The sequence below is a fragment of the Leptodactylus fuscus genome, chromosome 6 (genome assembly GCF_031893055.1).
Source record: "Leptodactylus fuscus isolate aLepFus1 chromosome 6, aLepFus1.hap2, whole genome shotgun sequence".
In the NCBI taxonomy this organism is placed as follows: Eukaryota; Metazoa; Chordata; class Amphibia; order Anura; family Leptodactylidae; genus Leptodactylus; species Leptodactylus fuscus.
In genome coordinates, this window is record NC_134270.1 from 35,542,904 (window position 1) to 35,568,693 (window position 25,790).

At 48.7% G+C, this 25,790-nt stretch overlaps 2 protein-coding genes across 2 annotated transcripts in view; one reads left to right on the forward strand and one right to left on the reverse strand.

Annotated features, from left to right (window-relative positions):
• Positions 1-4,852, reverse strand: part of LOC142210513 (nicotinamide N-methyltransferase-like) — a 29,877-nt gene extending 25,025 nt beyond the window's left edge. The window contains exon 1 of the mRNA XM_075279717.1: positions 4,818-4,852. The gene's annotated coding sequence lies outside the window, so the exon portion shown is untranslated. The remainder of the gene's footprint in view (positions 1-4,817) is intronic.
• On the forward strand, positions 4,007-15,864 carry LOC142210514 (nicotinamide N-methyltransferase-like). Its single transcript, XM_075279718.1, has 3 exons — positions 4,007-4,154; positions 5,652-5,859; positions 15,435-15,864. Exons 1-3 carry the CDS (start codon positions 4,007-4,009, stop codon positions 15,862-15,864), a joined length of 786 nt encoding a protein of 261 aa, XP_075135819.1.
• Positions 15,865-25,790: the final 9,926 nt, after the last annotated feature.

Consider the following 25,790-nt stretch of genomic DNA (forward strand, 5'->3'; position numbering starts at 1 on the left):
GGAGGGACATGAATCTGGGGGCAGAGATGGGGGGCATGAATCTGGGGGCAGAGATGGGGGGACTTGAATCTGGGGGCAGAGATGGGGGGACTTGAATCTGGGGGCAGAGATGGGGGACATGAATCTGGGGACAGAGATGGGGGAACATGAATCTGGGGACAGAGATGGGGGGACAGGAATCTGGGGGCAGAGATGGGGGGGACATGAATCTGGGGGCAGAGATGGGGAGGACATGAATCTGGGGCAGAGATAGGGGGACATGAATCTGGGGGCAGAGATGGAGGGGACATGAATCTGGGGACAGAAATGGGGGGACATGAATATGGGGGAAGAGATGGAGGGGACATGAATCTGGGGGAAGAGATGGGGGACATGAATCTGGGGGCAGAGATGGGGGTACATGAATCTGGTGGCAGAGATGGGGGGACATGGATCTGGTGGCAGAGATGGGGGGAACATGAATCTGAGGGCAGAGATGGAGGGACATGAATCTGGGGGAAGAGATGGGGGACATGAATCTGGGGGTAGAGAAGGGGGGGCATGAATTTGTTTTTCACCTCTTTGGACTAATTCTAAACAAAAAAAAAAAAAATGCTGGACAACTTCTTTAAAGTGTGGGGCATTTGGGAGTGTATTAAAGGGGTTGTCCAGGCATAATTTTTTATGGTTTATTGTCAGCATAGGCTATAAATACCTGATCTGTAGGGGGCTGACACCCAGCCCTCAGACCGATCAGCTGTATGGAGACACTTCTGGCACCAGTCCTGTACACAATACGGGGCAAGAAGAAAAAAACTCTGTCCACTGTATATCAGCCGGCACCTTCTCTGCATCTCGGCACTTATTGAAGTCAGTGGGAGCTGAGCTGCAGTGAATCTGCCAGGCAACTAAACAGCGAGTGCAGCTTTCTGCTTCCAGTCCTGTATTGTGTACAAAACGGGTGCCAGAAGTGATTTCGTACAGCTGATGGGGCCGCGTATCAGCCCCCTAGCAATCAGGTATTTATGGACTATCCTGAGGATAGGCCATAAATATGCCCCACACAATTTAATGGCCCCCTTCCCCCCAGGTTTTTAGCTCCTATCACTGCCCCGGCACAATATAATGACCCCATCACTGTTTCCCATAAATAAATTAGACCCAGACAGCTCCTTTGAAGAGGTTGTCTAAAGCATACTCACCTGTCTCTGCCTGTGTCAGTATGGTCTCATGGTGATGCCTCTTTTCTCTACAAAATCCTCTATGTAATTGGTCTCAGCGGTCGCATGAGGTGCAGAACTCCCAGCAAGATGGCGCCGGAACAAGAACGAATGGACACTGGTGGCGGAGCGCCGGAGACAGGTGAGTATGCTTCTTATTTTTTTTTTTTAGTTTACACCTCCTGCTCGCCACATGGGTTGCTTCAATACCTGGACAACCTCTTTAATAGATTCATCCATGTTTGTAATATTGATGGCCTGTCCTGAGGATAGACCGTTATTATTGCATCTGAGGGGTACAACAGCCAGAACAGCTTTTTTTAGGACAGTGCGGCTGCAGGTACTGGTAAAATTTCCAGGAGCCCTGCTGTTCACTTGCCATACAGGGTATAGAAGTTGGTTTAGGTATTGCTTATCGGATGGTGGGTAAGCAGCATGGCATTGTTATTACCTGTAGTCGTACTGTAGTTTTTTTTCTGTCCGCTTGAAAAGTCGGACATCTTTGGGAACGGACAGTTAAGGACAGACAAGGAGTGTAAAAGAACGCACCCGATGTCCATTTAAATCAATGCAAAATGTAATTTTACCATTAGCAAGAGAAATTGACTTCGTAAAAACCCTACATTATGCAGTAAAGGCTTCTGGGAAAGTCGGGCATGATCTCACAGGTAACTACATACGCTATGGGGGCTGCGAGAGAGCTCTCTCCAGCGCCGCCTCCTCTTCTTCAGCAGCTTCATCTTCCTCCTATTCTTCCGGCGGTGGCAGTGGCGTAACTACCACCATAGCAGCAGAGGCAGCTGCCACAGGGCCCGGGACATCAGGGGCCCGGTGACAGCTGCTACCGCTGCTATCATTATTCTCGGAGGTCTTTTCGGACCACCGAGTATAATGATCGGGGCCCCCTGTTGGTGGAATACTTTCCACCAACAGGGGGCCCCGAAGCTGCAGCAACGGCTGACACACAGGAGCCGGAGGTCTGGCTCCTCTTAGCGCTTCAGGACGTTCCCCCTCTCTCCCCCTCCCTTTCTCTGCCTGTCCTCTGCTCACCAATGAGAGGGCTGAGGAGAGCCCAGGAGGCGGGGCTTATCCCTGCCGAGCTGCACTAAAGAGGAAGAAGCTGCTCCAGGAAAATGAAACTAAAGAAAGAAAACAGGTACATACTGGGGTTACTATGATTATTAATATCAGGCATTTGGGGTGATTACTTTTGTTTTAGTAAATCCATGAGCCTCATATTAATAGCAGTTAACCCTATCATGTCCCTCACATTAACCCCTGTGTGCCTCACCATAAGAGTTACTGATATGTGAGACATATGGGGGTAATAGTAATGAAGATACTTTATTATTACCTCCATGTGTAACATCTCTGCCTGTTCGGGCCTCTGCGCCACCCTCTGCTCGCATGCTGCGGCGCCGGAGGCGTGTGCAGTTTGACAATCTGCTTAAGGTTTTTAGTTGCACTGTGTGAACACGGCTCTAGTCCTTAATTGGATTTGCACCACACCCGTCTTCTGCCAAGGTTGCCTCTGTTCATTAAGTGGTTTATCTGTCTTGCCTGTGATTGACAGCTTTTCTTCCTGTCAGGTTCTGGGCGGGTTCTTCCTTCCCTATTTAGTCTTGGCTCACAGTCACACTGGTGCCGGTTATTGCCTCTAGCTTTCTGGTATCTCTTGCTGTTATTTACTTGTATGCTAATCCTTGACCTCTGGCTTTCCTACTGACTATTCTCTTGACTCCGATTTGGCACTGCATCGCTCTCTTGTTACCGAACCCTGGCTACCTGACCTCCCTTTGTTGTTGTACGTCTTGTCTGCGTTTTGTGTTTCACGTATTCAGGGAGGGATTGTCTGCGTGGTTGTCGCCTATTACCTAGGATAGGGTCTGGCAATAGGAAGGGCAAGCGGGGGGCTTCAGTTTAGGGCTCACTGTCACTTGTGCCCCTTCCTCCAGGGTTCACCAGCAGCTTCTGGGGAATTATCATCTGGCTATTCCCTAACACCATGTCTCACATATCAGTAACTCTTATGGTGAGGCACACAGGGGTTAATATGAGGGACATGATGGGGTTAACTGCTATTAATACTGTGTGCAGGGGCCACTATTGGGTATAATACTGTGTGCAGGGGCCTCTAAGGGACATAATACTGTGTGTAGGGGCCACTATGGGGCATAATATTGTGTGCAGGGGCCACTATGGGACATAATACTGTGTGCAGGGGCCTCTATTGGGTATAATACGGTGTGCAGGGGCCTCTAAGGGACATAATACTGTGTGTATGGGCCACTATTGGGCATAATACTGTGTGCAGGGGCCACTATGGGGGATAATACTGTGTGCAGGGGCCACTATTGGTCATAATAGAACGCGCAGGAATGCGTAGGAGGGACTCGGTCGAGATCTTCGGTGTCGGGGGGGCCCCATGTCAAAATTTTGCCACGGGGCCCCGCCATTCCTAGTTACGCCACTGGGCGGTGGGTTGTAACTTCTGAGGCCTTGGGCGGAGCAGTCTGCGCATGCCCACAGGCCACGAGAAAATGGCTGCTTCCAATACTGTGCAAGCGGCCATTTTCTCGTGGCCTTTGGGCATGCGCAGATTAATTGTTTTATGAGCTAATTTAGTGCTATATCTAAGCATGTCGCCTGTAAGTAGATATAGTAAACACGTGCTCCATCCGCATTCTGCTTTTCTGTGCCTCTATTCCAGTATTCCATCTATTCCTATAATGTGTGTGATTTGTGTCTAGTACAGGATTTAGGTCTACGTCTGAAGAATCTGAGGACAATTCTAACGATAGAATATCATGGACAACCCTGTGACCTCTCAGAAAGACTACCATAAGGAATTCAATGCCAAAGATTTCTTAAGGTCTTACTATCATGCAGAAGAGGGAAATTTAAGAGAATGGGCAGAATTTGTAATGCAACATTTACATGAAACTTTCACTAAAGGTAACATTTCTTATTTCGTAATATCAACGAATTATAAGGTCCAATTACATGTAAGACAATTACACTGAATATAATAATTACTACTCAGATAATTTACTGCTGACTGGGAGGACGTGATCTATACCCATCTAGTATTCCTGTATGTTCAGATCAAGGTGATTCTAGGTTGTCACTAGCGTTGGCCTTCCCATTGTCCTGGTCCATTGGAGGATCAGAAAAATGGATTGTTGGACCGCTAAAATGGCGGTAACACACAGTCCGAAGATCCCCATTGATTATAATGGGGTCCATCTGGTGGCAATTGTTTTAACACTGAACCCAACTGTGGGAAAAAGTCCTTTGTGCAGGAGTTGTCATTGATATACTTACTGTAACAATTCCTTAGATCTCTGCTTGCTGTTGCCCCTTGTGTACTTTCAGTGGATAAAAATCAGTCCATGGTCATGTGATGTATGGTCCATGGTCATGTGATATGGACGGTCCATGGTCATGTGATGTACGGTCCATGGTCATGTGATGGACACACAGGAACACAAGCTGATGTCTGATTACTGAGCTGTGCGATTGTAACAAGTTGTGCTCCGGTGTGTCCATCACATGACCATGAACAAAATATCACATCAAAATTGTATGGCTTTTAATTATAATAACAATAATGATTACCTGCTGAAACTGGACAACCCCTTCACAAGTTCGGTTTATTTTGGGGAAAAACTTGTTATTCGTGCCATCTCTATTACAGTATAAAAGACAATCTTCATGCAGATTGGCCAATAGCTGTCCAAATTCTGGTGCCCTCCAATAGGGCAAACTGAGGAATAAGAAAGGAATGAAATCGATTAATAAAGATGTCAAATCAGATCCAAGTATATAATGAAAATAGTCTTTACACACAGGCGTATGAGGGATAAACTTAGTCTCCGAAGTAGGCTTAAATGAATGGGCCAACTCCGGAGGTTGCTGCTGTGAGGCGGACGCTGCGGATCAACGAGCTGCAGAATCCGCCTGATGAAAGGGCAGATCGCTTCTTTTTTCCGCTAGCGGCATGCTGAAAAAGAATGCTAGCGGTCTCCATAGACCACCATTGTGAGGGGGTGGATTATGACATGGAATACGCGCCACTATCCGCCCCCTCTGTGTCCGTGTGAACGGGCTCAAACAGTGAAATTCTCTATTGTTGGATTCTGTGTCTTATCTGGATATATGTGATAGCTGTGGTCATCTGTGTGCTGAAAAGTGAGGTGGCTGCTGCAAAGAAACCTCTTACAGAAAATAGGAAGTCTCAGCAGATTATTTGGTTTGGTGGAGTCAGAACTGCAGGATTGTTTGTGATTTTTAAATATAGAGAATATCATGGGCTTTTTTTTTTTTTTTTTTAAACCCTCACCAAAAGTTTTTTTAAAAAATAAGTTTAACATAAAACTAGAGTAAAAAAAAAAAAAATAGGCCATTTTCTGCTGACACGTTCTGTGTTTAAGTTCTGTATTATCTTTATAGGTGCAGTAAGAGGAGAGACACTGCTTGATTTTGGAACCGGACCCTCCATTTATCAGCTCCTCTCTGCTTGTGAAGTGTTTGATAAAATCATTGCCTCAGATCTCCTTGAACAAAACCTTGCTGAATTACAAAAATGGCTGAAGAAGGATCCAGAAGCTTTTGACTGGACTCACATGATCAAATATGTGTGTGAGCTGGAAGGAAACAGGTATTGATTCATTTTCTCAGCTGACCCCAACTTAATACATAACAAGTAAAATGTATATGTACAGTGGCGTAACTACCAACATAGCAGCAGAGGCAGCTGCAACAGGGCCCGGGACATTAGGGGCCCGGTGACAGCCGCTACCGCTGCTATCATTATACTCGGAGGTCTTTTCGGACCCCTGAGTATAATGATTGGCGGACCGGGAGAGGTAAGAAACATAAAAAACACTGTTACTTACCTCTCTTGTGACCCCAGCCTGCATCCAAGGTCATGTGACGTCTGACGTTATTGAAGATCAACTACTTCGGAGGCCGACAGCGTAGGGGACAGGAGCTTAGTGAGTAACAGAGTTTTTTTTAATGTTTTTCTCCCCCTGGGTCTCCAATTATTATACTCTGGTGTCTGAAAAGACCCCCAGAATATAATAATTGTTTATAGGTGTCCACAGTGGGACATAATACTGTGTGCAGGAGCCACTATGGGGGATAATACTGTGTACTGGGGCCACTATGGGGCATAATACTGTGTGCAGGGGCCACTATGGGGGATAATACTGTGTGCAGGAGCCACTATGGGGGATAATACTGTGTACTGGGGCCACTATGGGGCATAATACTGTGTGCAGGGGCCACTATGGGGGATAATACTGTGTGCAGGGGCCACTATGGGGGATAATACTGTGTGCAGGGGCCACTATGGGGGATAATACTGTGTGCAGGGGCCACTAAGGGAGATAATACTGTGTGCAGGGGCCACTATGGGGGATAATAGTGTGTGCAGGGGCCACTATGGGGGATAATACTGTGTGCAGGGGCCACTAAGGGAGATAATACTGTGTGCAGGGGCCACTATGGGGGATAATACTGTGTGCAGGGGCCACTATGGGGGATAATACTGTGTGCAGGGGCCACTAAGGGGGATAATACTGTGTGCAGGGGCCACTATGGGGGATAATACTGTGTGCAGGGGCCACTATGGGGGATAATACTGTGTGCAGGGGCCACTATGGGGGATAATACTGTGTGCAGGGGCCACTTTGGGGGATAATACTGTGTGCAGGGGCCACTATGACTATGGGGGATAATAGTGTGTGCAGGGGCCACTATGGGGGATAATACTATGTGCAGGAGCCACTATGGGGGATAATACTGTGTGCAGGGGCCACTATGGGGGATAATACTGTGTGCAGGGGCCACTAAGGGAGATAATACTGTGTGCAGGGGCCACTATGGGGGATAATACTGTGTGCAGGGGCCACTATGGGGGATAATACTGTGTGCAGGGGCCACTATGGGGGATAATACTGTGTGCAGGGGCCACTATGGGGGATAATACTGTGTGCAGGGGCCACTTTGGGGGATAATACTGTGTGCAGGGGCCACTATGGGGATAATACTGTGTGCAGGGGCCACTATGGGGGATAATACTGTGTGCAGGGGCCACTTTGGGGGATAATACTGTGTGCAGGGGCCACTATGGGGATAATACTGTGTGCAGGGGCCACTATGGGGGAAAACACTGTGTGCAGGGGCCACTATGGGGCATAACAGAGCGCGCAGGAATGCGTAGGAGGGGGTCGGTCGAGGTCTTCGGTGTTGGTCGGGGGAGGGGGGGGCCATGTCAAAAGTTCGCCACGGGGCCCGCCATTCCTAGTTACGTCACTGTATACATACATTACATCTTGCAAGACATTGTGAATATTTGAGAGGATAATAATGAGTTTTGTGCAGAGCTAGTGCTAATTCACAACAGCCAATCTAATTAAATAGAGCTGCAGCAAAAAGCCATAAGGAAAACATAATACAATAGCTCAGGCCATTGGTGAGATTCAGGGGCGGATTCAGGGCCGGGCGAGCCCTGCTTTAAACGCCTATGTATTTCAGCTCATCGGCGGTAGGACGCTGATGAGCTGAATGCATAGGCGTTTAAAGCCGGAGCTGTCACAGCTCAGCTCCTGCTTTAACGCTGAGCTCCGGCATTTGTAGCCGCGATGTGATGACGTCATCACATCACGGCTACAATATGTGTATGAGGGAGAGAGCTGCTAGGGAACGAGGAATGGTGAGTGTGTGTGTGTGTGAGAGAGAACGTGAGAACGGCATGACACTGGGGCAGATGAAGGAGGAGAACGGCATGACACTGGGGCAGATGGAGGGGGAGAACGGCATGACACTGGGGCAGATGGAGGGGGAGAACGGCATGACACAGGAGCAGATGGAGGGGGAGAACGGCATGACACTGGGGCAGATGGAGGGGGAGAACGGCATGACACAGGAGCAGATGGAGGGGGAGAACGGCATGACACTGGGGCAGATGAAGAGGGGGAGAGAACAGCATGACACTGGGGCAGATGAAGGGGGGAGAATGGCATGACACTGGGGCAGATGAAGGGGGGAGAATGGCATGACACTGGGGCAGATGGAGGGGGGAGAATGGCATGACACTGGGGCAGATGGAGGGGGGAGAATGGCATGACACTGGGGCAGATGGAGGGGGGAGAATGGCATGACACTGGGGCAGATGGAGGGGGAGAACGGCATGACACTGGGGCAGATGAAGGGGGGAGAATGGCATGGCACTGGGGCAGATGAAGGGGGGAAGAACAGCATGACACTGGGGCAGATGGAGGGGGGAGAATGGCATGACACTGGGGCAGATGAAGAGGGGGAGAGAACAGCATGACACTGGGGCAGATGGAGGGGGGAGAATGGCATGACACTGGGGCAGATGAAGGGGGGGAGAACAGCATGACACTAGGGCAGATGAAGGGGGGAGAATGGCATGGCACTGGGGCAGATGAAGGGGGGAAGAACAGCATGACACTGGGGCAGATGGAGGGGGGAGAATGGCATGACACTGGGGCAGATGGAGGGGGGAGAATGGCATGACACTGGGGCAGATGGAGGGGGGAGAATGGCATGGCACTGGGGCAGATGAAGGGGGGAAGAACAGCATGACACTGGGGCAGATGGAGGGGGGAGAATGGCATGACACTGGGGCAGATGGAGGGGGGAGAATGGCATGACACTGGGGCAGATGGAGGGGGAGAACGGCATGACACTGGGGTAGATGGAGGGGGGAGAACGGCATTACACTGGGGCAGATGGAGGGGGGAGAACGGCATGACACTGGGGCAGATGGAGGGGGGGAGAACAGCATGACACTGGGGCAGATGAAGGGGGAGAACAGCATGACACTGGGGCATATGGAGGGGGAGAACGGCATGACACTAGGGCAGATGAAGGGGGGGAATGGCATGACATTGAGGCAGATGAAGGGGGGAGAACGGCATGACACTGGGGCAGATGAAGGGGGGAGAACGGCATGACACTGGGGCAGAGATGGGGGGAAATGAAACTGTGGGCAGATAAAGGGGGAGAATGGCATGAAACTGGGGACAGAGATAGAGGGGGGACATGAAACTAGGGGTAGATGAAGGGTGTATATGAAAATGGGGGGGAGATATAATTTACGGGTGACTGTAGGAGGATTATACTGTGTGGAATCACATGAAAATTGAATGAGAATGGGTGGAGTCAACATAAAAGTGGGCGGGGCCTAATTTGCTGCGGCGCGCTGTGCGCGCCGCACATTTTGTTCCCTCTTTCTAGTCTTCAACAGTTGGGAAGTACAGGTTAGAAGTGCGAGACCCCCAGTAAGTAGGGCCCCGCCAAAGTCAATTGCCCAGGGCCCCGCAAACCCTGGATCCGCCACTGGTGAGATGTGGGGGTTTAGACCATCTAAGAGTCTCGTTGCAGCTAGGATTAACATGCCATGCCGCTATATGGGTCCAACAAAAACAGTTACGATCTCTGTGATATTAGGTTTCTATCCATGTGCTTTATTAGGACATGTGAGGGCCATAGAGGAGGATCCACCACTCAGGACCCCGTCTAATGGGACATATTTATTAAGCCCTCTACCTGAGTTTTCTACTGCTGGAGGACATATGCAACATAGTAACATCTCCCTATATTATAAAAATGAATTTCTGTCTGTCTGTCTGTCTGTCTGTCTGTCTGTCTGTGCTCTAATGCGAACCAAACGACTGGACCGATCTTCACCAAATTTGGCACAGAGATACTTCAGGTATCCGGGAAGGTTTAAGACGAGACTCCAACTCGCTCGGACGTACCGTTGCTGAGATACAGCATTCCAAACACAATGCCCCCCCCCCCTTAGCCAATACAAACCTGCAAGTCTTTCACTCATATTCCAACTGCAATACACATGGTCACTCCACATACACAACCCAACACTGATATCCAAACGGAGATACATACATCAGAGGATTAGATACACAGATCAGCACACAGTATCACCCGCCAGAGGATTAGATACACGCGTCTGCACACAGTCCCACAAACCAGAGGATTAAATATGCGCTTCTGTACACAGTTCCACATGCCGAAGGATTAGATACACGCGTCTGCACAAAGTACCACACGCCGGGGGATTGGATACATGCGTCTGCACACAGTACCACATGCCAAAGGATTGGATACACGCATCTGCACACAGTTCCACACACCAGAGCATAAGATATGCACATCTACACACAGTTCCACATGCCGTAGGATTAGATACGCGCCTCTTCACACAATACCACACAGGGGAGGATTAGATACGTGTGTCTGCACACAGTACCACACTTTGGAGGATTAGATACATGCCTCTGCACACAGTACCACAAGCCAGAGAATTACATACACGTCTCAGCACACAGTACCACACAGGGGAGGATTAGATACACGCATCTGCACACAGTACCACATGCCAGAGGATTAGATATGTGCATCGGCACACAGTACCACACAGGGGAGGATTAGATACGCGCATCTGCACACAGTACCACATGCCAGAGGATTAGATACGCGTATCTGCAAACAGTACCACACGCCAGAGGATTAGATACGCGCGTCTGCACACAGTACCACATGCCGTAGGATTAGATATATGCCTCTTCACACAATACCACACAGGGGAGGATTAGATACATGTGTCTGCATACAGTACCACACTTTGGAGGATTAGATACACGCGTCTGCATACAGTACCACATGCTGTAGGATTAGATACGCGCATCTACACACAGTTCCACATGCCGTAGGATTAGATACGCACCTCTTCACACAGTACCACACAGGGGAGAATTAGATACGTGTGTCTGCATACAGTACCACACTTTGGAGGATTAGATACATGCGTCTGCACACAGTACCACATGCCAAAGGATTGGATACACGCATCTGCACACAGTTCCACACACCAGAGCATAAGATATGCACATCTACACACAGTTCCACATGCCGTAGGATTAGATACGCGCCTCTTCACACAATACCACACAGGGGAGGATTAGATACGTGTGTCTGCACACAGTACCACACTTTGGAGGATTAGATACATGCCTCTGCACACAGTACCACAAGCCAGAGAATTACATACACGTCTCAGCACACAGTACCACACAGGGGAGGATTAGATACACGCATCTGCACACAGTACCACATGCCAGAGGATTAGATATGTGCATCTGCACACAGTACCACACAGGGGAGGATTAGATACGCGCATCTTCACACAGTACCACATGCCAGAGGATTAGATACGCGTATCTGCAAACAGTACCACACGCCAGAGGATTAGATACGCGCGTCTGCACACAGTACCACATGCCGTAGGATTAGATATATGCCTCTTCACACAATACCACACAGGGGAGGATTAGATACATGTGTCTGCATACAGTACCACACTTTGGAGGATTAGATACACGCGTCTGCATACAGTACCACATGCTGTAGGATTAGATACGCGCATCTACACACAGTTCCACATGCCGTAGGATTAGATACGCACCTCTTCACACAGTACCACACAGGGGAGAATTAGATACGTGTGTCTGCATACAGTACCACACTTTGGAGGATTAGATACATGCGTCTGCACACAGTACCACATGCCAAAGGATTGGATACACGCATCTGCACACAGTTCCACACACCAGAGCATAAGATATGCACATCTACACACAGTTCCACATGCCGTAGGATTAGATACGCGCCTCTTCACACAATACCACACAGGGGAGGATTAGATACGTGTGTCTGCACACAGTACCACACTTTGGAGGATTAGATACATGCCTCTGCACACAGTACCACAAGCCAGAGAATTACATACACGTCTCAGCACACAGTACCACACAGGGGAGGATTAGATACACGCATCTGCACACAGTACCACATGCCAGAGGATTAGATATGTGCATCTGCACACAGTACCACACAGGGGAGGATTAGATACGCGCATCTGCACACAGTACCACATGCCAGAGGATTAGATACGCGTATCTGCAAACAGTACCACACGCCAGAGGATTAGATACGCGCGTCTGCACACAGTACATGCCGTAGGATTAGATATATGCCTCTTCACACAATACCACACAGGGGAGGATTAGATACACGCGTCTGCATACAGTACCACATGCTGTAGGATTAGATACGCGCATCTACACACAGTTCCACATGCCGTAGGATTAGATACGCACCTCTTCACACAGTACCACACAGGGGAGAATTAGATACGTGTGTCTGCATACAGTACCACACTTTGGAGGATTAGATACATGCCTCTGCACACAGTACCACAAGCCAGAGAATTAGATACGCGCATCAGCACACAGTACCACACAGGGAAGAATTAGATACGCGCATCTGCACACAATACCACACGCCAAAGGATTAGATACGCGCGTCTACACACAGTTCCACACGCCGTAGGATTAGATATGCGACTCTTCACACAATACCACACAGGGAAGGATTAGATACGTGTGTCTGCATACAGTACCACACTTTGGAGGATTAGATACAAGCCTCTGCACACAGTACCACAAGCCAGAGAATTAGATACGCGTCTCAATACACAGTACCACACACAAGAGGATTAGATACGCGCATCTGCACACAGTACCACATGCCGTAGGATTAGATACGCGCGTCTACACACAGTTCCACTCGCCGTAGGATTAGATACACGCCTCATCACACAATACCACACAGGGGAGGATTAGATACGCGCATCTGCACACAGTTCCACACACCAGAGGATTAGATAAGCACACAGTACCACATGCCGTAGGATTAGATACGCGCATCTGCTTACAGTTCCACATGTCAGACGATTAGATACGCACATCTTCACACAGTTGTACACGCCATAGGATTAGATACACGCGTCTGCATATAGTACCACATGCTGTAGGATTAGATACGTGCGTCTACACACAGTTTCACATGCCATAGGATTAGATACGCGCCTCTTCACACAATACCACACAGGGGAGGATTAGATACGTGCATCTGAACACAGTACCACACTTTGGAGGATTAGATACAAGCCTCTGCACACAGTACCACATGCCAGATAATTAGATACGCGTCTCAGCACACAGTACCACACGGGGGAGGATTAGATACGTGCATCTGCACACAGTACCTCACGCCAGAGGATTAGATACACCTGTCTGCACACAGTACCACACGCCAGAGGATTAGATACGCGCATCTGCACATAGTACCACATGCCGTAAGATTAGATATGCACGTCTGCACACAGTTTCACTTACCGGAGGATTAGATACGTGCCTCTTCACACAATGCCACACGGGGGAGGATTAGATACACACATCTGCACACAGTACCACACGCCGGAAGATTAGATATGTGCATCTGCACACAGTACCACACCAACAAGGATTAGATACTTGCGTCTAAACACAGTACTACACGAAGAAGGATTAGATACAGCTTTACTCCAGGTATCCATAACAACTGATCACAGGTTTTTCACTGATATCCAAAATGAGATACACATAATCACATGACGCCTATGGACATACACACAAACCACATACAAAATACACCAGTGCAAAATTGGACATTTCTTATGGGGCCACTACACAAACATAAAATGTAATATGCCCGTGCGAAGCCGGGTCCTCCCTCTAGTAAGTGATAAAGTTGGATAAAGATGCAAGTTCATCAATTCCTATAACCCAGACCTGGGCAAAGCCCGGCCCGCGGGCCACATCCGGGCCTCTGACTGATTCAGTCCGGCCCGCACAGCTTGACTAGGGGGCGTGTCTAGGGGGCGTGTCTTAGTGCCGGCAGGAAGATGGAGATATGTGAGTGTGTCATAAGGTATTGAGAGATGTAAGGTGAGATGCAGGGGGAGAGTGTGTGTGTGTGTCTGTCTATATGTGTCTGTCTGTATGTGTGTCTATATGTGTCTGTATGTGTGTCTATATGTGTCTGTCTGTGTCTGTATGTGTGTCTATATGTGTCTGTATGTGTGTCTGTCTGTCTGTATGTGTGTCTATATATGTCTGTATGTGTGTCTATATGTGTCTGTCTGTATGTGTGTCTATATGTGTCTGTCTGTATGTGTCTATATGTGTTTGTCTGTATGTGTGTCTATATATGTCTGTATGTGTCTCAGTAACCTAGGGGCAGAGATGGAAGGGGATTGTTATACCAGGGCAGAGATGGCAGATGGAGGGGGGGGGGGGACATAAAACTGGGGGAGAGATGGAGGGGGGACATGAAATGGGACAAATAAAGGGGGATATGAAACTGAGGGAGAAATGGAGGGGGGGGACACAAAACTGGGTGTAGATGAAGAGGGCACTTAAACTGGGGGACATTAAACCGTGGAGGAAGCTGTAGGGGGACTTGTCTGCCTCTAGTTGCCCCGAGTTTAATTTCACCTTCCAGCTACCCCTACGGTTTAATGTTTGCTTCCAGCTTCCCGATTTTAATGTCCCCCTCTAGTTGCCCCCAGTTTCATGTCCCACTCCAGCTGTCAATGTATTGCCCTCTCCAACTACCCCCACTGTTTAATGTCCCCCTCCAGCTGCCCCAGTTTCATGTCCCCTCCAGTTTCTGCTGGTTTATACTGGGGCACCAGGAGAGGGGCTTAATACTGTGGGACTTTTGGAGGAGAACGTTATAATGTGGGGGCATGTAATGTACAGGTGACTGTAGGAGGATTATACTTTGTGGGGGCCCATGGAAAGATGATTGGGAATGGGCGGAGTCAACATAGAAGTGGCTGGAGCTATATTTGCCATGGCATGGCCCTCTAGCATACTTTCAATTTCTTATGCGGCCCCATGGGAAAATTAATTGCCCACCCCTGCTATAACCTATGGCCTTTCTTTCCATTATATGGACAGACATTCATTATAATGGTCCTGTATAATGCTTCATCTGATCTGCAGTAGCCTGACAGCCTCTGGTTTGTCAGACCTTCTCCCTGCAGCGGTTATTAAGTGTAGTATTACATGGTGGTTATTCAAGCAAATGGCCAACCATTTACTACAAAGATGTCTCAAGCCTGCCAGATAGGGAGTTCTTCTATCAGAGTCTTCTTCTCATCAAGAAGGATCCTAAGCTGAAAACCCACCACGTTAATGGGACATATGGACAAGGGTTGTCTTCATATATTCAGCTGTTATTTTAGAACCATACAATAAAAAGATTAATTTTATTCTTGTATATTTATAGGGAAGATTATGAAAAAAAAGCTGAGACACTCCGCAGTAAGGTGAAAGAAGTCCTGATATGTGACGCTCTGAAGAGAAACCCTTATGATCCGGTCATTGTGCCACCAGTTGATTGTCTCCTGTGCTGTCTCTGTCTTGAAATGCCATGTAGAGATATAACGTCATACTGTAATGTTCTGAAAAACTTCCAGGATTTGATAAAACCCGGAGGTCACCTTATGATTATGAGTGCACTGAATGCTACTTATACTCATATCGGTAAAAGGTGTTTCAGTGTATTGACCTCAAAACCGGAAGATCTGGAGATGGCCTTCAAAGAAGCTGGTTATCATATTGAAAAGGCAGTGTATGCGCCGCGTATTGATAAATCCAGGGTGGATGTTACTGATTTTGGTGGCAAATATTTTATTCATGCCCGTAAACCAATGTAAGACCAAATTCATCAGCCAACAGTTCTGGTAAATGCTGCTATATATCTGCATGCTTTACATAGAACATATAATGTGCAATACTCTACTGGCAAACAAGTGATTTAGGGTGAAGTCTAAGAAAAACCAAAAAACTATGTATAAGATATTGAATAAATAGCCATGCAAAAATAATTCTTTGCTTGTCAACATTATCAATAATAGAGCTCATATGTAAAAATAATGGTATCTACTATCACCAATAGGGGTCGGCAACCTTAGGCCCAGTCCACACTGTTGAATCTGCTGCTGATTTCTACCCCATAATCACTGGGAGATCCTTCCTGATTCTGCCTCCCTTTACTTCCAGTCAGGGTCGGACTGTGGTGCCTAGGGCCCACCAGTGGGATTATTTTCAGGGGCCCACCCTACTGCCATATGTAATATCGCCCATCCAGTTTTTGCCATTATACACGTTTAAAGTGCACTTTCACGCACAATACAGTGTGCAAAACAGCTATGGCTACACTACTACTTCCTTCATGCAACCAAAGATCGCAGTGTCCCTTTGGGACTCTTTCACATTAGTGAATGGAGTCGCATTGGGTCCCTCAGGTTGCAATGTGACTCCATTCACTAACATGAATGAAAGAATCACAGGGCAACACATCTTTGGTTGTATGACAGAAGTTATAGTGTAGCCATAGCCTTATGCTAGGTTCACAACAGGGGGCGTGCCCAAATAGCTAGGGACATTCTCCAGCCGGCCATTTTCATGTACCCTCACCCAGTGGTGAACCTAGCCTCTCTGCTGCCTGAGGCAGACGATCAAAAGACGCTTCCCCCCCCCATATTGAATCCGGGGGGAAGGGGGGGGAAGTTGTTCATCTTTTGATCGTCCGCCTCAGACAGCGGGGGAATTGGGGGTGCTAGCAGTACCATTACAATAAATTACAACATTACAATAAATACAATGCAATGTGATATTTTGTGCAGTAATACTCACAGGAGATGTCTTCCCACATTTCCCGTCTCTTCCCTTTGGACCGCCATGACCACTTCTTCCAGCTGTGACTTGACTCTGTAAAGTTTAAAACACAGACATCTTTGACTCCTCACTTCTCCACGCATCCAACCCCTATAGATATATACACAGTATAATATATATATATATATATATATATATATCTCACAGCAGCCCCTGCAGCCTGTATTATGCCCCACAGTGGCACAATAGACTGTGGGGCATAATAGAGATTGCAGGGGGGCCGCTGTGGGGCATAATAGATGTTACAGGGGCCACAGTGGACCCTTCAAGCTCTATTATGCCCCACAGTTGCACATCCATGAACTATTATTATACTCGGGTCTTTTTAGACCCCCGAGTATAATAATCGGAGCCCCAGGGGAGGTGAGGGAACATAATAAACAGTGTTACTCACCTCTCCGGGATCTGATCTTACTCCTAGCAGGCTTCGGGCCTATATGGCATACCTCCCAACTTTTGAAGAACCGAAAGAGGGACAAAATGTGCGGCGCGGCAAATTTAGCCCCGCCCACTTATGTGTTGACTCCACCCACTCGTTAATTTTTCATGTGCCCGCACACAGTATAATCCTCCTACAGTCACCCGTAAATTATATGTCCCCCCTCTATCTCTCCCCCAGTTTCATATACACCCTTCATCTGCCCCCAGTTTCATGTCCTCTCCATCTCTGCCCCCAGATTCATGTCCCCACATCTCTGACCCCAGATTCATGTCCCCCATCTCTGCCCCAGATTCATGTCCCCATCTCTGCCCCCAGTTTCATGTCCTCTCCATCTCTTCCCCCAGATTCATGTCCCCACATCTCTGTCCCCAGATTCATGTCCCCCATCTCTGCCCCCAGATTCATGTCCCCCATCTCTGCCCCCAGTTTCATGTCCTCTCCATGTCTTCCCCCAGATTCATGTCCCTCCATCTCTGCCCCCAGATTCATGTCCCCACATCTCTGCCCCCAGTTTCATGTCCACTCCATCTCTGCCCCCAGATTCATGTCCCTCCATATCTGCCCCCAGATTCATGTCCCACATCTCTGCCCCCAGATTCCTGTCCCCCCATCTCTGCCCCCAGATTCAAGTCCTCTCCATCTCTGCCCCCAGTGTCATGCCGTCCTCTCCATCTCTGCCCTCAGTGTCATGCCGTCCTCTCCTTCATCTGCCCCCAGATTCACGTTCCACCTCCACATTAAACTTACCTTCTCCTCCGCTCCCTCGCCGCTCTCTGCCCGCCTCTCTCGCTGACACATGCGGCTGAAGGAAGGAGCTGACACAGGTCAGCTCCTCGCTTCGCCGCTGCCCGCCTCTCTCCCTGACACATATGCGGCTGAAGCTGCTCGTGTGCTCGCTTCGCCGCTGCGTCTCTCTCTCGCTGACACTTGCGGCTGAAGCGAGGAGCTGACCTGTGTCAGCTCCTCGCTTCGCCGCTGCCGCCGGCTCCTGGCTTGTACATCGCGTCTACAAGCCAGGAGCCGGCGGCAGCAGCGAAGCGAGGAGCTGACACAGGTCAGCTCCTCGCTTCAGCCGCATGTGTCAGCGAGAGAGAGACGCAGCAGCGAAGCGAGCACACGAGCAGCTTCAGCCGCATATGTGTCAGGGAGAGAGGCGGGCAGCGGCGAAGCGAGGAGCTGACCTGTGTCAGCTCCTTCCTTCAGCCGCATATGTGTTCAACTCAGATCTGCGTCCTCTGGACGCAGATCTGAGTTGAAATCGGGACATACCTCCCTCCAACCGGGACCGCGGGACATGTCACCCAAATCGTGACTGTCCCGCGGAAATCGGGACGGTTGGGAGGTATGTATATGGTAATGTGTCAGACGTCACGTGGTCTGGGATATTACCATATAGGCCCAAAGCCTGTGCTAGCAGTAACATATAGGCCCAAAGCCTGTGGTAGCAGTAACAACCTGTTGCCATACAGGCCCAAAGCCTGTGCTAGCAGTAACACATTATTATTACTACCACAGGCTTCGGGCCTATATGGTACTGCTAGAACAGGCTTCGGGCCTATATGGTAATATTCCAGACCACGTGACGTCTGGGCATTACCATATAGCCCCGAAGCCTGCTTGGAATAACACCGGATCCCAGAGAGGTAAGTAACATTGTTTATTATGTTCTCTTACCTCCCCTGGGGCTCCGATTATTATACTCGGGGGTCTGAAAAGACCCCTGAGTATAATATCAGCGGCAGTGGGATCGCGGCCTGGCCTGGGCCTATTCACTACCGCCCGCCGCGGCCTAAAGTACAAGGGGAAGCGGGGGCGGCAGTGAGCAGGTCCGGGTTGGTAAATAGGCCGCTGCCTGCTGGTAGATACTGCAGCAGGCAGCGGCCTATTATAAACCAAAAAAAGTTATTTTACTTACCGACCGACCGCGCGCTGCTACTGCTGCTTCCTCTTCTTTCACAGGACGTCTGTGTATCAGCGTAGGTGGCGTGATGACGTAGATTGCTGAACAAGCGCAAGGAGAGCAGTAGCTCTGGTTCTTAGGAAAAAAAAATAAAAAAATCGCCCGGTGTTCCGCCCTAAGCGCCTCCCCTAATCCTGCTCTGACCTGGGCAGGTGCCCGATTGGAATGTCAGGGCCCCGATCGGGCCCCTAACCATCCTAATCCAGCCCATTGATGATCGGGCCCCTGCCTATGTCAAAATGAGCAGCAGTGTAGTCGGGGCCCGGGGCCCACCGGGGGATTCCCTGTGCTCCGGCGGGCCAGTCCGACCCTGCTTCCAGTGTGCGGCAACGATCAGAGCTGGAATCTGAAAAAAATAAGTGTCCCACTCCATTTAGCCACGGATTCCATGGCTGGCTCAGCAGAGGGGTCCAAGGCTCGGGCCTCCCCACTGATAAGGCCCATTCACCCGGGGGGAGGGGAAGTGCAGAAAATGAAGAATCCAAGCAGTATGAGCCGTGTGAACATACCCTTAGAGAGGGGAGGATGTGCAGTTGGACTTGGGAGGGTCTTGTGATCTACTTGGTTTGTAGTTGTGACAGGACCATGGTGGATCACAAAGTACTCAAACATATCACAACTTGTTATCAGCTGCATAGTTTTCAGTCCAGTTGTCTCAAACGCAGTTCTGCAGATTGTAAAGGCACACAACCACAGTCACCCCAAAAATAATTAAAAAAACAAGTCTCTAGTCACACTCAGTCCCCACCCAAGCCCACCCATTGTATCCAGAGTAATAATGTTGTCAACTATGTGCAAGGAACGATTCATAGCTGGGGCATTTCTTATCTTGCCATATGTACTCACCTCCCATCATCTGTGCTTGTATGACCGCCATGACATGACCGCTTTTTTAGTCAGATATAACTTATAGGTCATGTAACACAATTGTAAATTAACAATTAACAAACATCACCGACATTACTATCACTCTCTATCAGGCTATACACAATAAGCAAGGAATGGAACATCCCAGGAAGGTGATATGACCCTCTTCACACACAGGACGCCATTTACTATAGCCGAACACTTCCAAGACATGTTGGAATATAACATAGCCAGATACATTCTGTGGGACTGCAGGGTTACTACAACCTCTCCGGGGAGAGACAGTCACATTACTGACAATCAATGCTATTTGGGACACTCAACTACCCAAAGTTCCTTAAGTACCAGAGGTTTAGTTTCCCAAATCCCCGTCTCTAACACTGTCAGTGAGAAAAATAAACCTTTATACTTACCTAGATAGTCTGTTCATGCAGAGCATCAGTATCCAGTCACTGATCTGCTGCTAACTCCCCACATTTTAGAAGTAATAAACTCCGCTAATATTATATACATTTCTGAGAAAATGATTCCTACTAGCAATATTCAGAGTTCTAGAAGCCTGAATGTCTGACCGGCAAGCAGATTCTGTAATGTAAGACCCTTTAAATACAATGGAGATCACAGCCCCTAGCACAAACATTGCCAATAGAATTTTTACCTGTAGTCACTTAGCACATGATGAGAACTCACATGATATAATCTGCTTTGTTTCCTGATTTATTTGTTCCCTGTCTTAGTTATACTCGTGATCATTTATACAGATTGTCATTTACTACTTTATGTTCAGGATTCTGCTGACGCTTATGCGATTAAACAATTGCAATTGATCCTGTGTATTTCTTGCTCTATATAAGTATGTGGGTATACAATTGCAGTGTTAGGCTGTGGTTCCAAAATTATTCTGGGGGTCCACAATCCAGCAGCCCCTACGAAACAGACCACAGGTATTAGAGCCTGGGCCAATGAGAAGATCCTTACTGATACCCAAAGACTTCAAACATTGTGGGCTGCCCCAACAGAGTGGGGATCACATCTAGACAACTATCTATCACCACCTAAGTGCCTCTGTGAGTCGGAGAATCCTTCCCTCTACCAAGACAGAATCCGCAGTGAGAACTGGGCGCACCATTGAGCTGTAACTACCACTTCAGTAATACGATGACATGTCTGGGGTTTTTGCAAAAACTTTTGCAACAAAGCTGCTGCTTGTCAATATAACCTTAGGGGAACTTACAGGTGGTCTCATCCTTATTAACTGCTTTACATACTATTTACCAAGCTTTTCAGCATTAGGACATGGACATCAAATAGTGCTTTAAAAAGGAAAAAGACTCAGTGAATCTATTTCCCAATTACAAATGCTTACTGGGGAAAAAAAAAATTCCCATAATTGTTATTGCCTGATCCATAAACAATCTGACCTATGAAATGGTCATGTTATTAAAGCGATACATGAACATTGTAATAAAGATATAAAAAAAACTTTGCTAGAATAGCTAACGCGACCGCAAACATGCACCGTTAAATCGTGGCGCAAACGTCCTGTAAACGCGGCACATTGCGTGCCGCGTTTACTCCGTGTGAATAGGCCCTTAGACAGCAGCTCCCTGATTTTTTGCTGGACAGCTCCACCAGGTATTGCTTGTTCGTGAGTCCTGTAAAAATAGTTAGATAAATCAAAATAGGACACAAAACTAGAAATAAACTATAGATGCTGAAATTGAGAAGGTGAGCTAGATATGTTGGTGCTATAAACTGATGTTCCACCATCTTGAAATTGCTCGTATATCATGAAGAAGTTTGCCAGTAGTTTTCTATTTCTCCATGCCGTCAGGATATTGCATTAGCACATAGGTAGATGGGATAATGTGGGTAACTGCGGTGCTGGTGTGATGCTTGGTGTTGCGATGTGTGGCTTTGTTCCAGCAGCTAGCCATGGAGCTTTAGAAAAGTGCAGTCGATTCTTTTCTTGGTCAGGACAGGCCCAGAATTGTGGCCTCTCTATGGTTTTCTTACCATGTTGTGATATTGTATTGAATAGATTTCAAGAGAACCTGAAGTCCTAAGTGCGTATTCACACAATAAGGCTGTGTACATCTTAAGGTAATGCATTTTTACAGATACTTCATAGTGGCCCCTGCACACAGTATTATGCCTCCATAGTAGCCCCTGCACACAGTATTATACCCCATAGTGGCCCACACACACAGTATTATACCCCATAGTGGCCCCTGCACACAGTATTATAGCTCCATAGTAGCCCCTTCACACAGTATTATGCCCCATAGTGGCCCACACACAGTATTTTACGCCATAGTGGCCCTACACACAGTATTATGCCTCCATAGTGGCCCCTGCACACAGTATTATGCCTCATAGTGGCCCCTGCACACAGTATTATGCCCCATAGTGGCCCACACATACAGTATTATGCCACATAGTGGCCCCTGCACACAGTATTATACCCCATAGTAGCCCCTGCACACAGTATTATGCCCCATAGTGGCCCCTGCACACAGTATTATGCCCCATAGTGGCCCACACACAGTATTATGCCCCATAGTGGCCCCTGCACACAGTATTATGCCCCATAGTGGCCCCTGCACACAGTATTGTGCCTCATTGTGGACCACCCATGAACAATTATTATATTATGGGTTTTTTTCAGACCCCAGAGTATAATGATTGTTACTTACTTCTTCTGGGCTTTGGCGCACTCCCCACTGATGTCGACCATCTTCACTGATGGATGAGACATCACATAAGCCGGGCTTTTGCCAGGAGGAATAAGAACACAAACCAAGTCCACGTAATGTCTAGGACGTCACCAAGTAAGCCTAAAGCCTTCTGGAGCCCAGGAGAGGTAAGTAGTAGAGATGAGCGAACACTAAAATGTTCGAGGTTCAAAATTCGATTATTTGAACAGCCGCTCAATGTTCGTGTGTTCGAACGGGTTTCGAACCCCATTATAGTCTATGGGGAACAGATACTCGTTAAGGGGGAAACCCAAATCCGTGTCTGGAGGGTCACCAAGTCCACTATGACACCCCAGGAAATGATGCCAACACCTCTGGAATGACACTGGGACAGCAGGGGAAGCATGTCTGGGGGCATCTAACACACCAAAGACCCTCTATTACCCCAACATCACTGCCTAACAACTACACACTTTCCACATTCAAAAAAACCTCTATCAAAGTGGGAAAATACCTGGAAACCTTCTTTACTCCCCAAATGGATGGACACAAACCCCAATTTAAGCTCAACAAACAGTAACAACCACCCCTTTAAATCACGTTCCCCATGACAACCACAAATGGAATAGGCAATGGGAATTCCAAAAGCCCTCACCCTTAACTGTCATTTTGAGTGTGTGTGTGTGTGTGATGTGGTAAGACCTTCCAAAATTCACTTTTCTAGCCCTTAACATGAGCCCTTCCAAACAAAGTTACAGGACCTTAAGCTGAGCTACCAGCAGAGATTGAGGCCCTTGGCATGAGTAGAGCCTTGCACCAGCAGTGTTTTTGGCACTTAGGGTGAGTTGAGCCTTGTACCAGCGTGTGTCCCTTAACATCAGGCGGGCCCTAAGTTCTGCGCTTTGCACAAAAGTTCCACATTAACTAGGCTGAATGGTACAAAGATTAGTAGGCCCGAGAACCAGGAACAGGTCTTGCAATGGCTGTCGGATAACGCTTAAAGCACATTGTCCACCAGCCAGGCAGCCTCTACCTCCTCTTACCCAACAGTCTTGTCCTCCTTCCACCCAAAATTCCCAATCTTCCCAGAACAATAACCCCAACTGTCCCTGCTCCCCAGAGCTGTTCTCCCTTCCTTTGACTGTACCGCAACCTGCCCCTCCATTTCGCGATTCCACGGACCTAACAGACGAGTATCTGTGTCCAGATGCTCAAACACTAGAGTCTCCTCCATCTCCGGTCGATTTGGTGGCGGATGACCAGCAACCCACCCTCATCGACGACGATGAGACGCAGTTGCTGTCAGGGCAGGCAGTTGACATGCGCATTGTGCAGGAGGAGGAGGCGAGACAGGAGTTGGAAGAGGAGGTGGTGGACGACGAGGACACCGACCCCACCTGGACAAGGCGGATGTCAAGCTGGGAAAGTAGTGTGGATGTTGAGGCAGGTGCAGCACCAAAAAGGGTAGCTAGAGGCAGAGACATGTCCAGAGGCAGAGGTCAGCTGCTTTGCCGAAGCCAGGCCAGACCCGGAATGTCCGAAGATGTTCCCTTTTGTACCCAGCCCAGAAAAACTCCCCCATCGAGGGCACGTTTCTTGAAGGTGTAGAGTTTTTTCAAGGAATGCGCCGAGGACAGATATAGTGTCGTCTACACAATTTGCCTCTCGAAATCGAGTAGGGGCCCTGAGAAGAGCAACCTGTCCACCACTTCAATGCACCGTCATTTGGAATCCAAGCAATGGAATCAGTGGCAGGCAGCAACGGCAGGACAAACGTCGCCCGCCGTTCATGCCACTGCCTCTGCTCACAGTGCTGGCGATGCACTCCAGAGGACGAGCCAGGACATCACTTCATCTGCCTCCGCCACTTTGTTGACTTCTCCCTCATCCTCCCCTGTTTCTGTCTTATCTCCTTCTCCTGCACCATCAAAGGCACCATCAGGCGCTTCTTTACAACAACCCACCATCTCTCAGACATTGGAGCGCCGGCAGAAATAGACCGCTAAACACCCACCCACGCAAGCCTAGAACGCCAACATCGCTAAACTCAGGGCCGGCTCCAGGTTTTTATGGGCCCTTGGGCGACAGAGCCTCAGTGGGCCCCCTTGTAAAGGAGGTGGGGGAGTCGAGACACTGTGCGTTGCAGATGAAGCGAGTGACGTCATGCAGGAGTGTGGCGTCACCAACGCCATACCTCCCAATCTTTTAAAGAGTAGAAAGAGGGGCAAAATGTGCGGCGCGCTCTGCGCGCCACGGCATATTTAGCTCCACCCACTTTTATGTTGATTCCACCCATTCTCATTCATTTATCATGTGCTCCCACACAGTATAATCCTCCTACAGTCACCCGTAAATTATATGCCCCCCTCCATCTCTCCCCCAGTTTCATATACACCCTTCCTCTGCCCCCAGTTTCATGTCCCCCCTCCATCTCTGTCCCCAGTTTCATCACGTTCTCCCCCTTCATCTGCCCACAGTTTAATGTCCCCCGTCTCTGCCCCAGTGTCATGCTGTTCTCCCCCCCTCCATCTGCCCCAGTGTCATGCTGTTCTCCCCCCCTCCATCTGCCCCAGTGTCATGCTGTTCTCCCCCCCTCCATCTGCCCCAGTGTCATGCTGTTCCCCCCTCCCCTTCATTTGCCCCCCAGTTTCTTTGGGCCCACTCCATCTCTGTCCCCAGTTTCATGCCGTTCTCTCCCCACCCCCTTCATCTTCTCCAGTGTCATGCCGTTCCCCCCCTCCCCTTCATTTGCCCCCCAGTTTCATGGCCCCCCATATGTAATACAAAACAAACACTTACATCACTCACCTTCCCTCGTTCCCCCGACGCTCCTCTCTCTCCCTCCAATCACATACGCGATGCAGGAGCTGTGAGTTCAGCTCCTGCTTAGCTCCGGACCGGCTTGCGTGTGTAGGCGTGATGCGATGACGTCATCAC

Bases quoted from the DNA above. Each gene is read 5' to 3' on its own strand.
- LOC142210514 (XM_075279718.1), top strand. From the start codon at position 4,007: ATGGACAACCCTGTGACCTCTCAGAAAGACTACCATAAGGAATTCAAT. The intron at 4,155-5,651 runs GTAACATTTCTT...TTATCTTTATAG, and splicing joins ACATGAAACTTTCACTAAAG to GTGCAGTAAGAGGAGAGACA. The intron at 5,860-15,434 runs GTATTGATTCAT...GTATATTTATAG, and splicing joins TGTGAGCTGGAAGGAAACAG to GGAAGATTATGAAAAAAAAG.